The sequence below is a fragment of the Microdochium trichocladiopsis genome (genome assembly GCF_020744255.1).
Source record: "Microdochium trichocladiopsis strain MPI-CAGE-CH-0230 chromosome Unknown B0I36scaffold_2, whole genome shotgun sequence".
Classification (NCBI taxonomy): Eukaryota; Fungi; Ascomycota; class Sordariomycetes; order Xylariales; family Microdochiaceae; genus Microdochium; species Microdochium trichocladiopsis.
The window spans coordinates 2,866,838-2,881,271 of NW_025763545.1; the positions used below are offsets into that span (position 1 = coordinate 2,866,838).

At 57.2% G+C, this 14,434-nt stretch overlaps 6 protein-coding genes across 6 annotated transcripts; 3 read left to right on the forward strand and 3 right to left on the reverse strand.

The window, feature by feature from the left end:
• Positions 1-126: 126 nt before the first annotated feature.
• On the reverse strand, positions 127-1,917 carry B0I36DRAFT_359586 (uncharacterized protein; the record flags this gene model as incomplete). Its single annotated transcript, XM_046158159.1, has 1 exon — positions 127-1,917. The coding sequence occupies one exon, from the start codon at positions 1,915-1,917 to the stop codon at positions 127-129; it is 1,791 nt and encodes a 596-aa protein (XP_046017087.1).
• A 741-nt stretch (positions 1,918-2,658) lies between these two features.
• Positions 2,659-3,854, reverse strand: B0I36DRAFT_315176 (uncharacterized protein). Its single transcript, XM_046152855.1, has one exon. The coding sequence runs from the start codon at positions 3,682-3,684 to the stop codon at positions 2,962-2,964; it is 723 nt and encodes a 240-aa protein (XP_046017088.1). The 5' UTR covers positions 3,685-3,854; the 3' UTR covers positions 2,659-2,961.
• A 324-nt stretch (positions 3,855-4,178) lies between these two features.
• Positions 4,179-4,945, reverse strand: B0I36DRAFT_315179 (uncharacterized protein). Its single transcript, XM_046152856.1, has 3 exons — positions 4,923-4,945; positions 4,534-4,875; positions 4,179-4,420 (listed from the first exon to the last, which is right to left on the reverse strand). The coding sequence occupies exons 2-3, from the start codon at positions 4,731-4,733 to the stop codon at positions 4,252-4,254; spliced, it is 369 nt and encodes a 122-aa protein (XP_046017089.1). The 5' UTR covers positions 4,734-4,875; positions 4,923-4,945; the 3' UTR covers positions 4,179-4,251.
• Positions 4,946-7,802: 2,857 nt separating this feature from the next.
• Positions 7,803-10,505, forward strand: B0I36DRAFT_236938 (uncharacterized protein; the record flags this gene model as incomplete). Its single annotated transcript, XM_046149501.1, has 1 exon — positions 7,803-10,505. The coding sequence occupies one exon, from the start codon at positions 7,803-7,805 to the stop codon at positions 10,503-10,505; it is 2,703 nt and encodes a 900-aa protein (XP_046017090.1).
• A 1,113-nt stretch (positions 10,506-11,618) lies between these two features.
• B0I36DRAFT_359589 (uncharacterized protein) lies at positions 11,619-12,439 on the forward strand (the record flags this gene model as incomplete). Its single annotated transcript, XM_046158160.1, has 3 exons — positions 11,619-11,809; positions 11,845-12,277; positions 12,386-12,439. 3 exons carry the CDS (start codon positions 11,619-11,621, stop codon positions 12,437-12,439), a joined length of 678 nt encoding a protein of 225 aa, XP_046017091.1.
• A 136-nt stretch (positions 12,440-12,575) lies between these two features.
• On the forward strand, positions 12,576-13,652 carry B0I36DRAFT_73379 (uncharacterized protein). Its single transcript, XM_046163294.1, has 2 exons — positions 12,576-13,382; positions 13,439-13,652. The coding sequence occupies exon 1, from the start codon at positions 12,712-12,714 to the stop codon at positions 13,276-13,278; it is 567 nt and encodes a 188-aa protein (XP_046017092.1). The 5' UTR covers positions 12,576-12,711; the 3' UTR covers positions 13,279-13,382; positions 13,439-13,652.
• Positions 13,653-14,434: the final 782 nt, after the last annotated feature.

Here is a 14,434-nt window from a genome sequence, read left to right on the forward strand (position 1 = left end):
TGCAGGTTCTGACACCGGAGCTCTCATATCTTCTCGGCAGACCACTTGTTCCTGTGCCCACATATAGTGTCCAGGCTCAGAGCTGACGGGCTTCACAGCAGCAGTTTCATACTCAATGAGTCGCTCTTACGAGCACAGACGATGTAATGTACGAATGATTGCGGGCCTGGGATACGCCACGGCGCACGGGGCAGCCAGCGCTCGCGACAGCTTGTCCACGAAATAGTCCTCCTTGGACATGTACGCGGCAGTCAGGCGGGCGATTTGTCGCTTGTCGTCGCCATCTGGGAGCTCATCGTAGTGCAGAAGGGCCAGGGGGTGCACCTGGATAACGCTGCTGATGACAAACTCCATGCGTGCGAGGCCCACGCCGTCATGGGGCAGCCGCCACCAGCGGTACGCCGCGGCAGGGTCCGCCAGGTTGAGCATGACTTTTGTGTGAGCTGGACCGAGGGCGGCGAGATCGAGCGTCTCCGTCACGACCTCGGACTGCCCAGCGTGGATACGACCCCTGGTGCCCTGCGAGCAATCCACCGTCACGTCCTGGCCGGGATGCAGCACGCGGGTGGCATTGCCGCAGCCAACAACGGCGGGAACACCAAGCTCGCGGCTGACAATGGCAGCGTGCGAGGTGCGCCCTCCGTGGTCGGTGACAACAGCCACGGCGCGGCGCATGAGCGGCACCCAGTCCGGGTCCGTGGTCTCCGTGACGAGGACGGAGCCGTCGACGAAGCGGTCCATGTGGCGAGCCGACGCAATGTGGCAGACACGGCCTGCCACTGCGGCGGTCCCGATGGCATGCCCACTGGCCAGGACCGGTCCAGGCTCACGGACAACATATGTCTGAGCCACTTCGCCAGAAGAGCCAGGCCGGCCCATCTGCGAGTGCACCGTCTCGGGTCGCGCCTGGACCACAAAGAGGTCGCCCGAAACTCCATCTCTTGCCCATTCGATATCCATGGCGCAGCCGTAGTGCCTCTCAATCACACATGCCCATCGTCCAAGCTGCAGGATTTCAGGATCGCTGAGCACGAAGCTCGCACGCTCGGCCGCGGTCGTCGGCACGCTAGTCGTTGGAGCGTCCGTCTCCGCCTCGCCTCCATACACCATCTTGATGGCCTTGCTTCCACACGTCTTGCTCACAATGGGGACAACACCGCCCCCACTACCAATCAGCGGCTTGAACACCTCGTACTCGTCTGGATCGACCGTGCCCTGCACGACAGTCTCGCCCAGACCCCAGGACGCGTTGATCAGAACCACTTGGTCGTAGCCACTCTCCGGGTCGATCGTGAACATGACCCCCGCCCCGGTCCCTGCCCGGTTCGCACGGACCATATGCTGCACACCAACCGAGAGCGCCACGCTCGTGTGGTCGAATCCCTTGGCTTCGCGGTAGCTGATGGCCCGGTCCGTGAAGAGCGACGCATTGCATCGCCGGCAGGCGGCCAGCACTTCCTCGGCGCCGCGTATGTTCAGGTACGACTCTTGCTGCCCCGCAAAGCTCGCGGTAGGGAGATCCTCTGCTGTGGCGCTTGACCTGACTGCAACGCTCGGATCGTCCACCCCCGCCTGGGCTCCGAGGCCGAGGTAAGCAGCCTCAATCGCAGCCGCGACCGGGGGTGGCCAGGAAGCCCCGAGGAACAAGGATCTGATGGTGTGGCCCGTATCAACCAGGTTTGTCTTGCCCTGACGCCAGTGGTCAATGGCCGCTTCAAGCCTGCTGCAGATGCCATTGACCTCAACAAATTGCCAGTATGCGTGGGATGTTGTGGCAAAGCCATGTGGCACGGCAATTTCCTCGCTATCAAGAGCGCTAATCATCTCACCCAGTGATGCGTTCTTGCCGCCAACCAAGGCCACATCCTTGCGAGACAAGGAGCGAAAGGTCCGGACAAACTCGCTCGATTTTTCCATCTTAGATTGTGGGTCTGGTGGTTCTTGTGGTGGCGATCAGTTAGAGGAACGATTTGTCATGGAAGGCTGTGGTACAGGAAGGACAAGCTGATGTGGTCGAAAAAAAGAAAATAAAAAACAACAACAAAATGGCTCCGGACCAGCCCCAAGGTCTTGGACGAGATAATATAGTCCCTCACCAGGTCAGCAATTGAAGTGTCTGTTCCAGGGATGGGCAGTTCTTGGTGGCACTGTTTGACCCCGCATGATTGTCAACATGATGCAGCAAAGGCGCATCTCGCTCTCGGGTTGGCGTGCGGCTGTACAGGGTTCCCAGGATTGGCGATAACCCTGCACTACATGGATTGTACTTGGTCTGTAACAGAAGAAGCAAAACGATCACTTAGCGATAGGTTTGGATGCATTCCCTTAGCTCATTCTACCCAAAACCGGAAGTTTCGGTACATCGTCTGTATGGTAATTCCACTCATACTCGCGTAGGCGAGAAGTACCGGAACTTTTCGCCAATCCTGGGAGTCCGTTGGCACCTTGCGGCTCAACCGTGCAGCCTGCATGTCAGCCGTGCAGCTTCGTGCAGTCACGCCAGTGCAGTGGGTACAGACGTGCATCGCATGCCAGGCCACTGGACCCTGACATGCAGTCAGACATGTAGCTTGTGGTGATGCCGTTGTCAAATGGTGATCCCGGGAAGGGTGCTCACTCAGCACATTCTCACCTCGACACATCCCTTCCACCTTGTCTGGCGAGTGATTTTTTCCCCAATCGCTTTCCGATGCATATCTCGTCAGCCAGGCATTGGTCACCTCGAAAATCGAAGTGATGTGATCAATTTCTCATTCAAATTATCTCCTAACGATTACAACTTGCGAACAAGTGGCCTCTTTGCTTGTCTTTCCTTGTTCTTTTTCTTTCACCTTTTAGCATTGAATCTTTTGATTCCTCCAAATTCGACGGCCGTCCCAGAATCCATATGTTGAACAGCCCGCCCTCTGACCAAATGTAGATCAGCAACCATACCCTTTTGAGCTCGTGGGCAAAGGAAAATCAAGACACTTGCGCAAAATCCTCCAACCATATGGCGTTCATGGTATCGAGCTCTTGTTGGAATTTATTGAAACTCGCGCGCACATTGTACCATTGAATCTCGAGCGCTCGGGTCTTCTTTTCAAGCGCCAGGACCTTGCTCTCGAGCACATCGTTTTCCACCCTTTTCTTTGCGCGACTCTTACGTGCCGCCACGACGTTGCGCTGGCGCAGTGCGTCCCTGCCGTCGGCCAGAACTCGCATGTGTAGTCCCTGCTCGTGCACGTGCGTGACTGGCGTGATGCCGTGCTGCTCTGGACATGCGGGAATGATGCGTGGTTTGTTCTGCTCGGGACCGTCCTCACTTTTCGACTGCGGCGAGACGGTGTCGCTGTCCATAGAGTGTAGCTCCACGGTGTCGTTGCTGCTGTTGTTTCCGCTGTCTCCATGTCTAGCCCGAATACCTGCTGCATTGCTCTTATTCTGCTTTGCGAGGCCTGGGTTGAGCTCTGTGCAGGTCGGGTGGAAGTCTTCTCGAAAAGGCAGAGAAGGGATTTCTGAGACGTGTAACTGGGCTGCCCCTGATAGTACAATCCCGTCCGTGTCTTCTTCGTGACTGCTGATAGTTGATGCGAGACTTGGTGACTCCGTCTGGACGCAATCCGGGATGATGAAGTTGAAGCAATGCTCCGGGGCCCAGCTGGGGAGTCGCGAGTATGGGACCAGGGATGTCTCCCACTCCATGGCGTTCTCCGGTCCGCCAGGGAAATGCTTGTCCTTGATAGATATCTGGAGTGCAAGACTTACTCTGCACAATAAAAGTTGTCAAGCAGCTTGATGTGCTGAGCCGCTGGCAAAGATATGTGGAGAAACGTCAGACGACTTATATGCACACAGGGTGTCGGGCTGAATCCTGCTTTCGCAATGACCCAATGGCGTGGTACGACCACTTAGATAACCATTGTGCCTTACGCATGCATGCTCGCGACTAAGATCGACCACGACTAATTGCCGAAACGCCCGCAGGTTTGAGCTGCAACTAGTCGCAAAAGGGCATATGCTTGTGCCCTTGCTCTGCATAATCAAGCATTGCGACAGGAGCACAATGGGCGGTGGCCAATCGGACCAAAACGCGCCCGTTACACGACCTAGAGTTTTGCCAAGAAAGGCCCCCTTGATAATTCACAGGGGCTCTTGTAAAGTATCACGTTGCCATGGCGGACACACAGGGGTCATCTCCCCAAAATTTATCCCTCACCCATAACAGCGCCAATATATTGTACGTTACAAGGATTTCTCATGCCAGTCCTGCTAAACGGTGACTTCGGGAGCTTTATCGTACAGCACTCTTCTCTGGCATAGAGGACACACGTCATGATCCCGCTCGAACCACTTGTCAAAACACGCCTTGTGGTAAATATGCTGACATGTCAGAGCTCTAATCAGAGTCGTATCTTGTATCGCATCCAGACAGATGATACTTTTCCAGGAGCCAATTGGCAATGCTCGTTAGAGAACAAATCTCATGTCCGGAAAGGTCTCGTAAATCTTTATTCGTTGCGAAGGATCCATACACACGACAGACAGACTTACCAAAGTTGACTCTCGAAGCTGGATTCCGCAGCAGGGACGGCAGCTGGTAGAGATGGCCAGGCCGAGTCTCTCTGCTGCCTGCCCTGCCACTTGCTGAACGGCTCGGCCTGGAGCTGCTTGTCCAAAAGTCTGAGCCGCTGATTGGCTATTTGTTGGCTCCTTTCCATCGGAGCACCGGGTAGTTCATGTCGATTGAACATGCTTTACTGGTTCAGTGGTCTGCCCAGAGGATCCTGTATGCAGATCTGCGGAGCTTCGGCCTTAGCATACATTACCAGAAAAAAAAGCAGCACCGATGCTGCAAGCACGACAGCAGGGACGACTGCTGCCGGAAGGCCGCCAGACATGGGCTCTTCCGGGTTGGGCTCTGCCGGGTTAGCCCATGTCGGGGTTCTCGGGTGCGGTCCCCGAAGGGTGGGGGAAGAATGTTGAGTGACTGGACATCTTGATTTCGGCAAGCTGACGAGGATGACGTGAAGTTTGAGACGAAATTCGTCATCTACACTGCCAGGGAGATAGTTTATATGCATGCAATAGACGTGCCGCAGCCCCCTTGGGAAGCCAATCTCCGATAAATCACATACGGCACCTTGCCGGCGGGTGCCAGTAGACTGATGAGGATGCTGTTCGCGAAGAGTCGGCCAGCGATGGCCCAGTTGGGCATCGCCTGAAATCGCTCAACCGCCTCGCCATATGTCTTGCTCCGTGATGCTACTGCCGGTCATGATATGCGACCTGAAGTATGCCTAGCGGCGTCCCGCCCGCACGCGCACTATTCAGTGGCAGTCACCAGCTTTCAGACCATGTCAACTTGGACTCGTGCCTATCGCAGAGTCAGCCTTCTTTGTTCCAACTTCGAAGTGGGACCCTAGGCTCAGCCGTGTCCTTTTTCTCGCCTGAAGTGCCTCTGTCCACGCAGGTTCCGCCTCGAAGGTCTTTGGCAGTATTGTTGCGTAGCTCGTACCTCCCCTCCGTGAGTTGTCGAGCGGCCTGTCTTTCGACGAGATGTTCCCCTGCAAAAGCCCCGAGAAATTCCAATCAACCGCAGCAACATCTCCCACGACCTCACCCTCCCAATACTACCCCTCCTTAGCGAGACAGACACCCTCGAAACAACCGCTTATATGTACGAGGCCCTCGCCGCAGTCGTCGAGGCCGGTAGCAGCCTCGCGATCCGCACCGGTACATATCGTCCCGACTCCGGCGAGGTCGGCCCTAGAGGGCAGAAGCTGCCTGGGATGCATTTGCAAGCAAGGGACTAGCGTCGAGGAGGACTGCATGCGAGCTGTTAGCGCTGTTTCGTCGATGCGCGGCGGCGGGCTCGGAGCAGCCTGCTCGAGTGGGAGAGGCCGGGATAGTACAATATTGGACGGTATGCTCCGTGAGGGGACGGAGCATGCAGGTTAGCGAGGACTGGACGTCTTGAAGCGGTGTTGGGCGATCATTGATGCCCGGAGTGTCGTCACGGCGTCACACAGCCAGCAGACCAATCGCGTGGCAGCGGGCCAGAGAACTGTACTGCCTCGGAGACGGCTCCTAGCGCATCCGTGGTTTCGAGTCGAGGCGTTCGCGAGTCGCTGGTGTTGGAGGTGAAGAGCAGCATCCAGTGACCAAAGATGACGATCTGGATTACTGATGATGAACTGGAGGAGAGGTTCCCCCGGCCAGCCTCGCCAGCCTCGACCTGGCAAGAGCAGCCATTGGACCTGCAGGGGCAACCCCTGCCCAGGGCCGGTGTGCACAGATTGGCAGCCGAGCAAGCCTTGGCGAGGCCCGCGCGGGTGCAACCCTCCACGAGGCTCTCGAGGACACTCGACGAGTCGACGGGCATCTCCCCTGCACGCATCGCCCAGCATCCTGGCTGCGATCGTGCTGATCTTGGGGTGATCTTGGGCGATCCGCCACCCCTGCCACCGCCTGTCACCCACTCGCCCTCGTTGCTTTTGGTCCCCGCCCTCCTGCACAACTGTGTCGAGGTTTGTCTCTCGGCAGCTTCTTTTTCACGGCCTCCGGTCTCCTCGCTCCTCGCTCCCCGGCTCGCACGGCAGCCAGCCCCCCGGACGATCTACATGCCGCCTCGCCTGCTGCAGATGCCAATCTTGAACGCCCGGGTCCCGGGTCCTGGTGCGACTGGCCCAGGCTGAGGCTGACCGGCCCTACGGTAGACGACCTGCATCCATGCCATCCCCGTTCGGGCCCGTCTTGCATCGCGGCCAAGACCCGCTTCCTATGAGGGAGGCGCTGCTCCGTGGCGTCCAACTTGTCCAGGCCCTCTTACCACTGGACCGAATACCTCTGACGCGAGAGCGACGTGCTCCATGTCCTCGATTCATACCAATGACAGCCGCTGCGTGTTTCGCACCAGAGACATGAGCCTCGCGCTTGCTTTTGCCTGCCTACCGCGGGCATGGCCATGCGTGCCATGGCACCGAGTATGGGTGCTTCTTGCAGCCGACTCATAGTTATTGACACCACACCCGCTCGTCACTCGTGCGACCTTTTCTCTGTTCTCGTGAACCCATAAAGAAGCACGGGTTCCTGGTCGCCCCGAGCCTCGAGCTGACAGCAAGCGTACCTAGCCTCAACTCTACTGCCGAAATCACTGCGTCCCAGAGCCGACCCCGTTCGGAGTAGTCCCAACGCCACGGCTTCTCGCCGCAGCTTTCGGTCGTGGGCCAGGCCTTAACTTTGGCACTTGGCTCAGGATATCCACCCGGGAGTCTCTATTACGGCAAGCACCTATTTACATCGCAACCTAATGATCGGCCTAGCTTGAAACAGGAAGCCTTCTCCGTCGTCACAAGCTCAATCTTGTGACAGGCCCATTGGTTAGGGTTCTGACCGGCTGGCTGGGTGCTGCCGCCAGTGGAAGTTGGACCTCACGACTTTTGTATCTGGTTATTTCCACCCGCAGTCGAGGCCACTTTGCCGTGCATCTCGCCCTGCCGTTGTGGCTGTCAAAAGTCCTGGTCAAGGCAGTGACACTTTGCCTTCCCGACCATTTGGTTCGTTTCCGCGCCTTCTTCCTTTCAACTTGTGCGGCCGCATTTTGTACCCAAAGGTTCTTTCTGTAGGATCCCAGCTGACAAGGACTTAACAGCGCCACAGTTCATGAGGACCATGAACACCAACTGCACCTCTTTCCAGTAATCGACCTTTCCACGCCAGTCACGCACCGGTTGTGCTCTGCTTGAACGACATCAACTTCTCCTTCAACAACAAGTCCGCCCAGGCGGCTGGTCCATAGACCGTCTTTGACGAATACAGCCATGGCGACGACCACCGAGCTTCTCGCCCAGTATGAAGGCCAGATCGTTCCTCGGTCCTTCAGCAGTGGCTTTGTCGTCGTCAGTTATCTGGTCTCGTTCATTGGTGCCGTCTGCACTCTCGAACTGATCAACCGGCGAACATCAAAGAATGGACTATACAACCATCTCATCCTCCTCGGCTCTGCTGTGACCATGGGAGGCATCTCCATCTGGTGCATGCACTTCATCGGTAACAGAGCTATCGAACTTGGCAACGGCGAGCCTGCACTTCACATCGCCTACTCTCCGACATTTACGGTACTGTCTTTCTTCATACCGATTATTGTCCTACTGGTGGCCTTCGTCGCCATTGGTGCAAACAACGACATTGTCTGGTGGCGGACGCCGGTCGGAGGCATCTTGGCTGGCGGTGCTATTTGCGGCATGCACTATGTCGCAAACTCATCCATTGCCAACTATCATTGCGTCTACGAGCCTGGAAACGTCGTCGGCGCGGCAGTCATCTCTGTGCTTGCCAGTACGGTGGCCCTGACGCTCTTCTTCGTCTCCCGAGCTTCGTGGAAAAATTCTTGGTGGAAACGGATGCTGTCTGGAGTTGTGCTCGCGGGCGCTGTGTCGGGCATGCATTGGTGTGCCTCCGTGGGAACAAACTACAGACTCATCAGCCTGGCCGACACTGGCGCGCGGTCATCACGTACGACAACCGTCGTTGTGGTTATCTGCCTCTCAGTCGGAGCTGCCCTCGTGATCGCATGCACAGCTGTATACACGAGACGCGCCATGCGACGCTATGCTGTTAAGGCTCAGCACATTGTTCTCGCCGCGGCGGTGTTCGACCGCTCTGGTCGCATCATGGTCAATCCAGATGGGTTGCTTCCGAGCGAGAGAATCACAGACACATACGTGGAGAGGACTGCGAGCGATAGCTTCAGTATCGGAAACCCTCTCTTTCATTGGATGTTTCAGGCTTCTCGCAACTGGCATGGACTACAGAGCATCATTCAGGGCATGTCGAAGCACCTTCACCAACTGTCCAAAGACGACCGCGAGCACAGGGTGCGACTCCTCGACGACAATGGCCACCAGATCGAAAACTATGGCATCATATTCAAGGAGCTCTTCTGCGTAGCTGCCATGAGCTTGGCAGACAAGATGAAAGAGAGGCTGACAGATGTCGGTATTCTATGGGGTGAGATCGTGCCGACTGGAGCTACACCAAGAAGGCGCAGGGCTGACACGGGGGACGCTCTGGATGTGGAGAAGTCGGGCGACCTTTCCGAGAAGGGCGAGAACTGGGCATTCTCACAGCATCAACACTATGCTCGTGGCTCTCTCATGTTCCTGGTTCGCCGTGTCGAGCATGCCTATGAAGTCGAAAAGCTGGAAGCCGCTGGTTTCCGATTCGCGGATATCAACCATGTCTGTGGCATTATTGGGTCGAGCATGCAGATACAGACCCGGAATCTGGCTGGCAAGCTTGCCAACATGGCAACGTACGCCGAGGACAACACCATGCTGGAGCCCGGTGTTCACATGGGCTTCTTCGCACTCAAGGCCACTGTCAACTCGGACTTCGCCTTCGACATTCTGGTCAGAAAGGGAGCTCGAAGCCTTCTGCCTTCGCAGCAACTGCCGCTTGACCATCTGGAACTGTGGCAGGAAGAGTTCGTGCGTCAATTAGACCGCACGAACGTCCTCTCGTTGCTGCAGCGGTTGGATACGATGCAGAAGCTGACGCCAAAGGAGATGCTTTTCGCCTCCCAGCTGTACGACGCCGTAGAGTCTCTGCGAGCCTGGATCGACGACCCCATCTTCAACGATGCGCACCTGGTCGCCACTACAGTCAGAGTGCCTTGCCGTGCACAGAATGGCACCAACACTGCCATGACATGTACTATGATCACTCTGCAGTTGGTCGTACCAATCCATGCCACCGTCAATAGTCCGAAGTGCGAGTTCATCCCCCTGAACTTCTTTAAGGCCAACCAGCTGGCCCACAAAGACTCTCCGTACCATGCCATCTTCTCCCGTCACGTGCACCGTGAGGTCTCACCGGTTGTCAACCAAGCATTGCTGAACGCACCCGACCGGGTCTTGATAGCGACGCGAAGGAGATCAGGCCTCCGAGAGAAGGTCAGGGGTGTCCGGCATGTCCTGAGAGCACGCTCGATCTCCAAGCCCACAATCATGGATGGGGATGCTGTGGCTGCGCCGAGGAGACCTTCCAACGCAAGCACCAGCTCCACACTGAAGCTGTGGGAGCGCACCAGCAATGAGCACAAGCGCATCTTCAAGATGCCCTCTCGGGAGAGAGGTGACCATCGCGGGCTGGGCAAGAGCCAACAGCGGTCCGAGTTTGGCGGCATCATGGTGTCGCAGGAGATCAAGGTTGATGTGCGCGTGGCTGGTTCGTTGCCCTCGCCGGTGCCACCGACCGCTATCGGGCCCAGCTCCAAACATCTGGTCCGACACACGACGGCGGACAGCGCACTCGGAAGAGAGTCGAGGGCAGCTGCAGCCGCGGTCTTTGACGATCATGACGGCGAGGGCAACCACCACAGCAGTCAGCAAGGCCACGAGCTCGCAGCCATGAACGAGCGGAGCGTGGTCGTGGCATATGACCAGGACAGCGGGCCCATGCGGACATTTGTGGACATTCTATTCCCGCTATGCGTGGACGGGAGGAACGCCGAAGGCAGTTGAGCCTAGGCCATTGTTGTTTCTCGATGAGCGTCGTTGAGCTGATTCGAGCCTCGCGATGCTGACTGGTCCGGTGCACTCCGTCTTTGGATACCCTTGTGCTCTTTGCATATGTATCTTTCTTCTTTGTCTTGGTCATCCATGCGATGGCTGTGTGTATAATAATGTTGAAGGCCCCTCTCATGTAATTAGAGCGGATGCATTCGGCAACGATGACGTGCTTTGTGCGGGTGGACGCGGCTTGTGTCGATATGGTCGGACATGTCACTCCGGGGTTGGTGGAGAGGACGGAGCAGGAGTTTTTCTGTAGACAAGCTCGACAAGCAATGGACAAGCTGGAAGTTGATGATGATTAATTATGGTCCGACGGTTCTGGGGCTGATCTCGACATGGCACGAGGATGGAGAAAGTTGCCCGCCGAGCGCGCCGGTGCCGGCGAGGGTTGGGGCTCGTTCGAGGGAAAAGTGGCCGCGGGGCAGTGATTGGTGGAAACAGCGGTGATCCGGGCGGGTTGGAGGAGGTTTCCCCCACTGAGAGGGCACGGGCAGGCCCCACGTGGGTATTGTGCTTCAGTGCTCGGGGCACGCAGGATTTGGGGGAAGGCGGCGCGCATTGCTCCAAGACGTAGGTCCCTCCGCTTTCATTGTGATTCCGTCAGTGAGGCCGCAACCTCGTTGACCTCGTCTCTTAAACCACCGACTTCCCCCACCGGATCCTGCTCGCGAGAGCCTCACGTCTGTCTGTGTCTTGTGTATCTCTTGCCTCCTCACGACTCACGCTCCGCAGCAAGCCCGCGGCAATCCGCACACCCTCGGCACCCGCTCTCGGCCAGCCAACGTCATAGTGCTGGGTCCGGTCCGGCAGAGGGCCCGGCTTTTGCTCCACGGCGCGATTTCCACATTTCTGCCACTCCGCCGTCCCCGATTTTGTGCTTCTTTGCCATCCTCCGAGTATTCTTCCGCCCCGCCCGCCAGCTCTCCTCTCCTTCTCGCCGCGTTGTGCCTCTCCGTCTTCTGTCGTCCTTGCACGCAACGTTCCGATCCCACAGACCGCGTCCTCAGCGCGGGACTTTGACGACAGCGACGACAACGACGACCACAGGCCCTCCAACGCATCATGTCGAGACAAGCCGACTCCCGCCTGCTGCGGCGGCTCGCCATCCCCACCACGGTCGCAGCCGTAGGTGGTGGTGCGCTCTACTTCACATACCGGCCGCGCAACATCCCCGGGTTCGAGGATGCCGCTGTCGCGCCCCCGTACTACAGCGCCGACGGCACCTTCCGCATGCCTCTGTTCCCCAAGGTCAAGTCCGGCAGGAGCAGCTCGCCAACCTCAAGAACAGCACAAAGCCTGGCGAGGAGTACGACGTGCTCATCATTGGCGGTGGCGCGACCGGCGCCGGTGTCGCCCTCGACGCCGTGACCCGAGGCCTGAAGGTCGCCGTGGCGGAGAGAGACGACTTCAGCAGCGGCACCAGCAGCAAGAGCACAAAGCTCGTCCACGGTGGTGTGCGGTACCTCGAGAAGGCCTTCTGGAACCTCGACTACTCCCAGTACGAGCTCGTCCGGGAGGCGCTCAAGGAGCGCAAGTACTTCCTGCGCACCGCGCCGCATCTCAGCTCGTGGCTGCCCATCATGGTGCCGCTCGACAAGTGGTGGAAAGCGCCCTACTACTGGGCCGGCACCAAGTGCTACGACCTGCTGGCCGGCAGCGAGGGCATCGAGAGCTCCTACTTCCTCACGCGCAGCAAGGCGCTCGACGCATTCCCCACCCGAGTACGTGTGGCTTGCCGGTCTGGACTACTTTCAGGGTTTCTAGGCATGTCACTCCGATACCCTACATATCGTGGCGTGATGTCCCCCCTCCCTGCCCACGATGCTCAGCCCTTCACCACGCCAGAGGATAAAGCGCCAAAGTGTTTCCCCACAGCCCTTTAGGTGGTGACGGCCAGTCGATCGAGCAAATCGAGCAAATTCTCTGGCCGGGCCCTGCCCATGCCTGCAAGCCATCACATGTTGAAAGTATGGTGCTTACCGAATTACAAGCCCTCATGTGGCCTGAGCATGGCGCAGGGGGAGCATGACACCATTTTCTTTGCCACGGGCTGTTCCTCTGTACTAAGACTGCAGCCCAAACCACGTTGGTTGCAGTTGCCGCAGGGCCCCTCTCCATCGCACTTGATCTTACGTCTGCGGCAGAAGTCACAAGGATGATGCGTCCGAGTGTGCGGCTTCGTGCTCCAATATCTACGGCGAGTAGTGCAGAGCACGCCATCTCTGTCACAGCTGCTGCAGGGCCTCTCTCCGTCGCACTTGAGCTCGCGTTCGTGGCAGGAGCCACAAGTACGGCGCCGTTTACGTTTACCGAGCGTAGGGGGGGTAGTGATGCGGACCACGGCATATCTGTTGCAGTTGCTGCAGGGCCTCTTTTCTTCGCACTTGAGCTTGAGTTCGCTGCAGAGGTCACAAGCAAGATGATTGCCGAGCTTAGAGAGCGCAGCGCCGCTCGGCCGGTTTCTTTTAGAAATCTGCTTCACTCTTGGCTGATTGTCGCTGTCAGGCTGACATTGCTTCTCACTGACGGCCTCCATCATGACAGCTGTTGCATGGCAACTAGTCGATGGGCGCAGGAAGTCGAAATCGAATGGAGGAGGGCGTTCAATCTTGCCGCTCTCTTGAGCGATGAATTCACAGGGTCTTGCAGCGACAAACGAGCGCGGTTCTTCGCATGTGCAGGTATGCTGGCCAGCCAAGCACAGAACTGTACGAGATATTAGCAACGGAAAAACGATAACGCAGAGCAGGAGAATGGCACAAACCAAGCTGGTAGTGAGAGAAGTAGATCAAGCGTCACGCAGCGACCACGACTGATGATGGTGATGTTTGTAGTTGATTGACCTCCGGAAACCAGACATATGACGACTCATATTGCCATAGGCGTTTCTCTCGCAGCGACAATTTACGGGGGCATATTACTCGAACCCATAGCGAAGCCGAACGCTCAGACGAGAGTCCTTGTCGTCGTCGACCTTCGGGCTCTGCTTCACATCGTCGGGGACCCCCTTCACCTCGAAGGAGTGCCGAAGAGACGGTGGGGTGCACACGCGCCAAATCGTGGGCCTAGCTTGTGGCAGGGTATTTTATGGTGAAGCGACGCAAGACCCATGGAATTCGTCGTGCACACACAAGATTATCTTGTTATCCCAGAAGGTGAGTGGATGTTCTGTGATCGTTCCGTCACCTATCAGCGCGCTGCATGGAAGATCCACCCTTCAGCCAGCTGGGATGCGAAGGATCAAGGGGCAACGCCTTCGGGGTTCTGGAGGCTCATGCGCAGAAGCAATGCTTGCGGGAGAACTTGTTAACTTGTTGTAACTGGGAACGCTGTCTCATGGTCAATTGCCCTATCGAGAAACCTTGTGACCCTGTCATGCGAGCTTAGTACTGCCAAGAGCATTTCAGCACACGAATGAAAGGCAATCAGATATGGCTGGCACTGTTGAAGGCACCTGGATCTCGGACAGCAGAGGGTCGCCTCAGAGCCTGGGTTGTGGAAACTACCTACCTACCTACTTATTGTAGGCGCAACAGAGCATACTTTCAGCTGTCACTTCTGCAACTGCCTCTCATCCATGAGAACGTGCCATTAGAGTCAAGCTGTGGGGCAGACCGTCTCTTTGCCGCCGAGGCACTAACTTCCTGGGAAGTTCTCGCCCCACGCTCCTCCTTTTCCCCACACCTCCTTGGCATCGCTGCTCACCTAGTTGAAGTTGAGATCAGCACCGCTGCACAAGATCAGAAGTCATTCTGGGAGACCTAAAGATACATGGCTACTTAGCGTATAATACGCCCTGTTTTGTACCTGTGCGAAAGCACACCCTGCGGTGCAGAATGATGAGTACACCTTCAGACCGACCTTAGGTTGTAGTGGAC

Coding starts and splice junctions, on each gene's coding strand:
- B0I36DRAFT_315176 (XM_046152855.1), bottom strand. CDS start 3,684: ATGGAGTGGGAGACATCCCTGGTCCCATACTCGCGACTCCCCAGCTGG.
- B0I36DRAFT_73379 (XM_046163294.1), top strand. CDS start 12,712: ATGATGCGTCCGAGTGTGCGGCTTCGTGCTCCAATATCTACGGCGAGT.
- B0I36DRAFT_315179 (XM_046152856.1), bottom strand. CDS start 4,733: ATGTTCAATCGACATGAACTACCCGGTGCTCCGATGGAAAGGAGCCAA. Junction 4,421..4,533: donor AGCTTCGAGAGTCAACTTTG/GTAAGTCTGTCT, acceptor CTCCTGGAAAAG/TATCATCTGTCTGGATGCGA.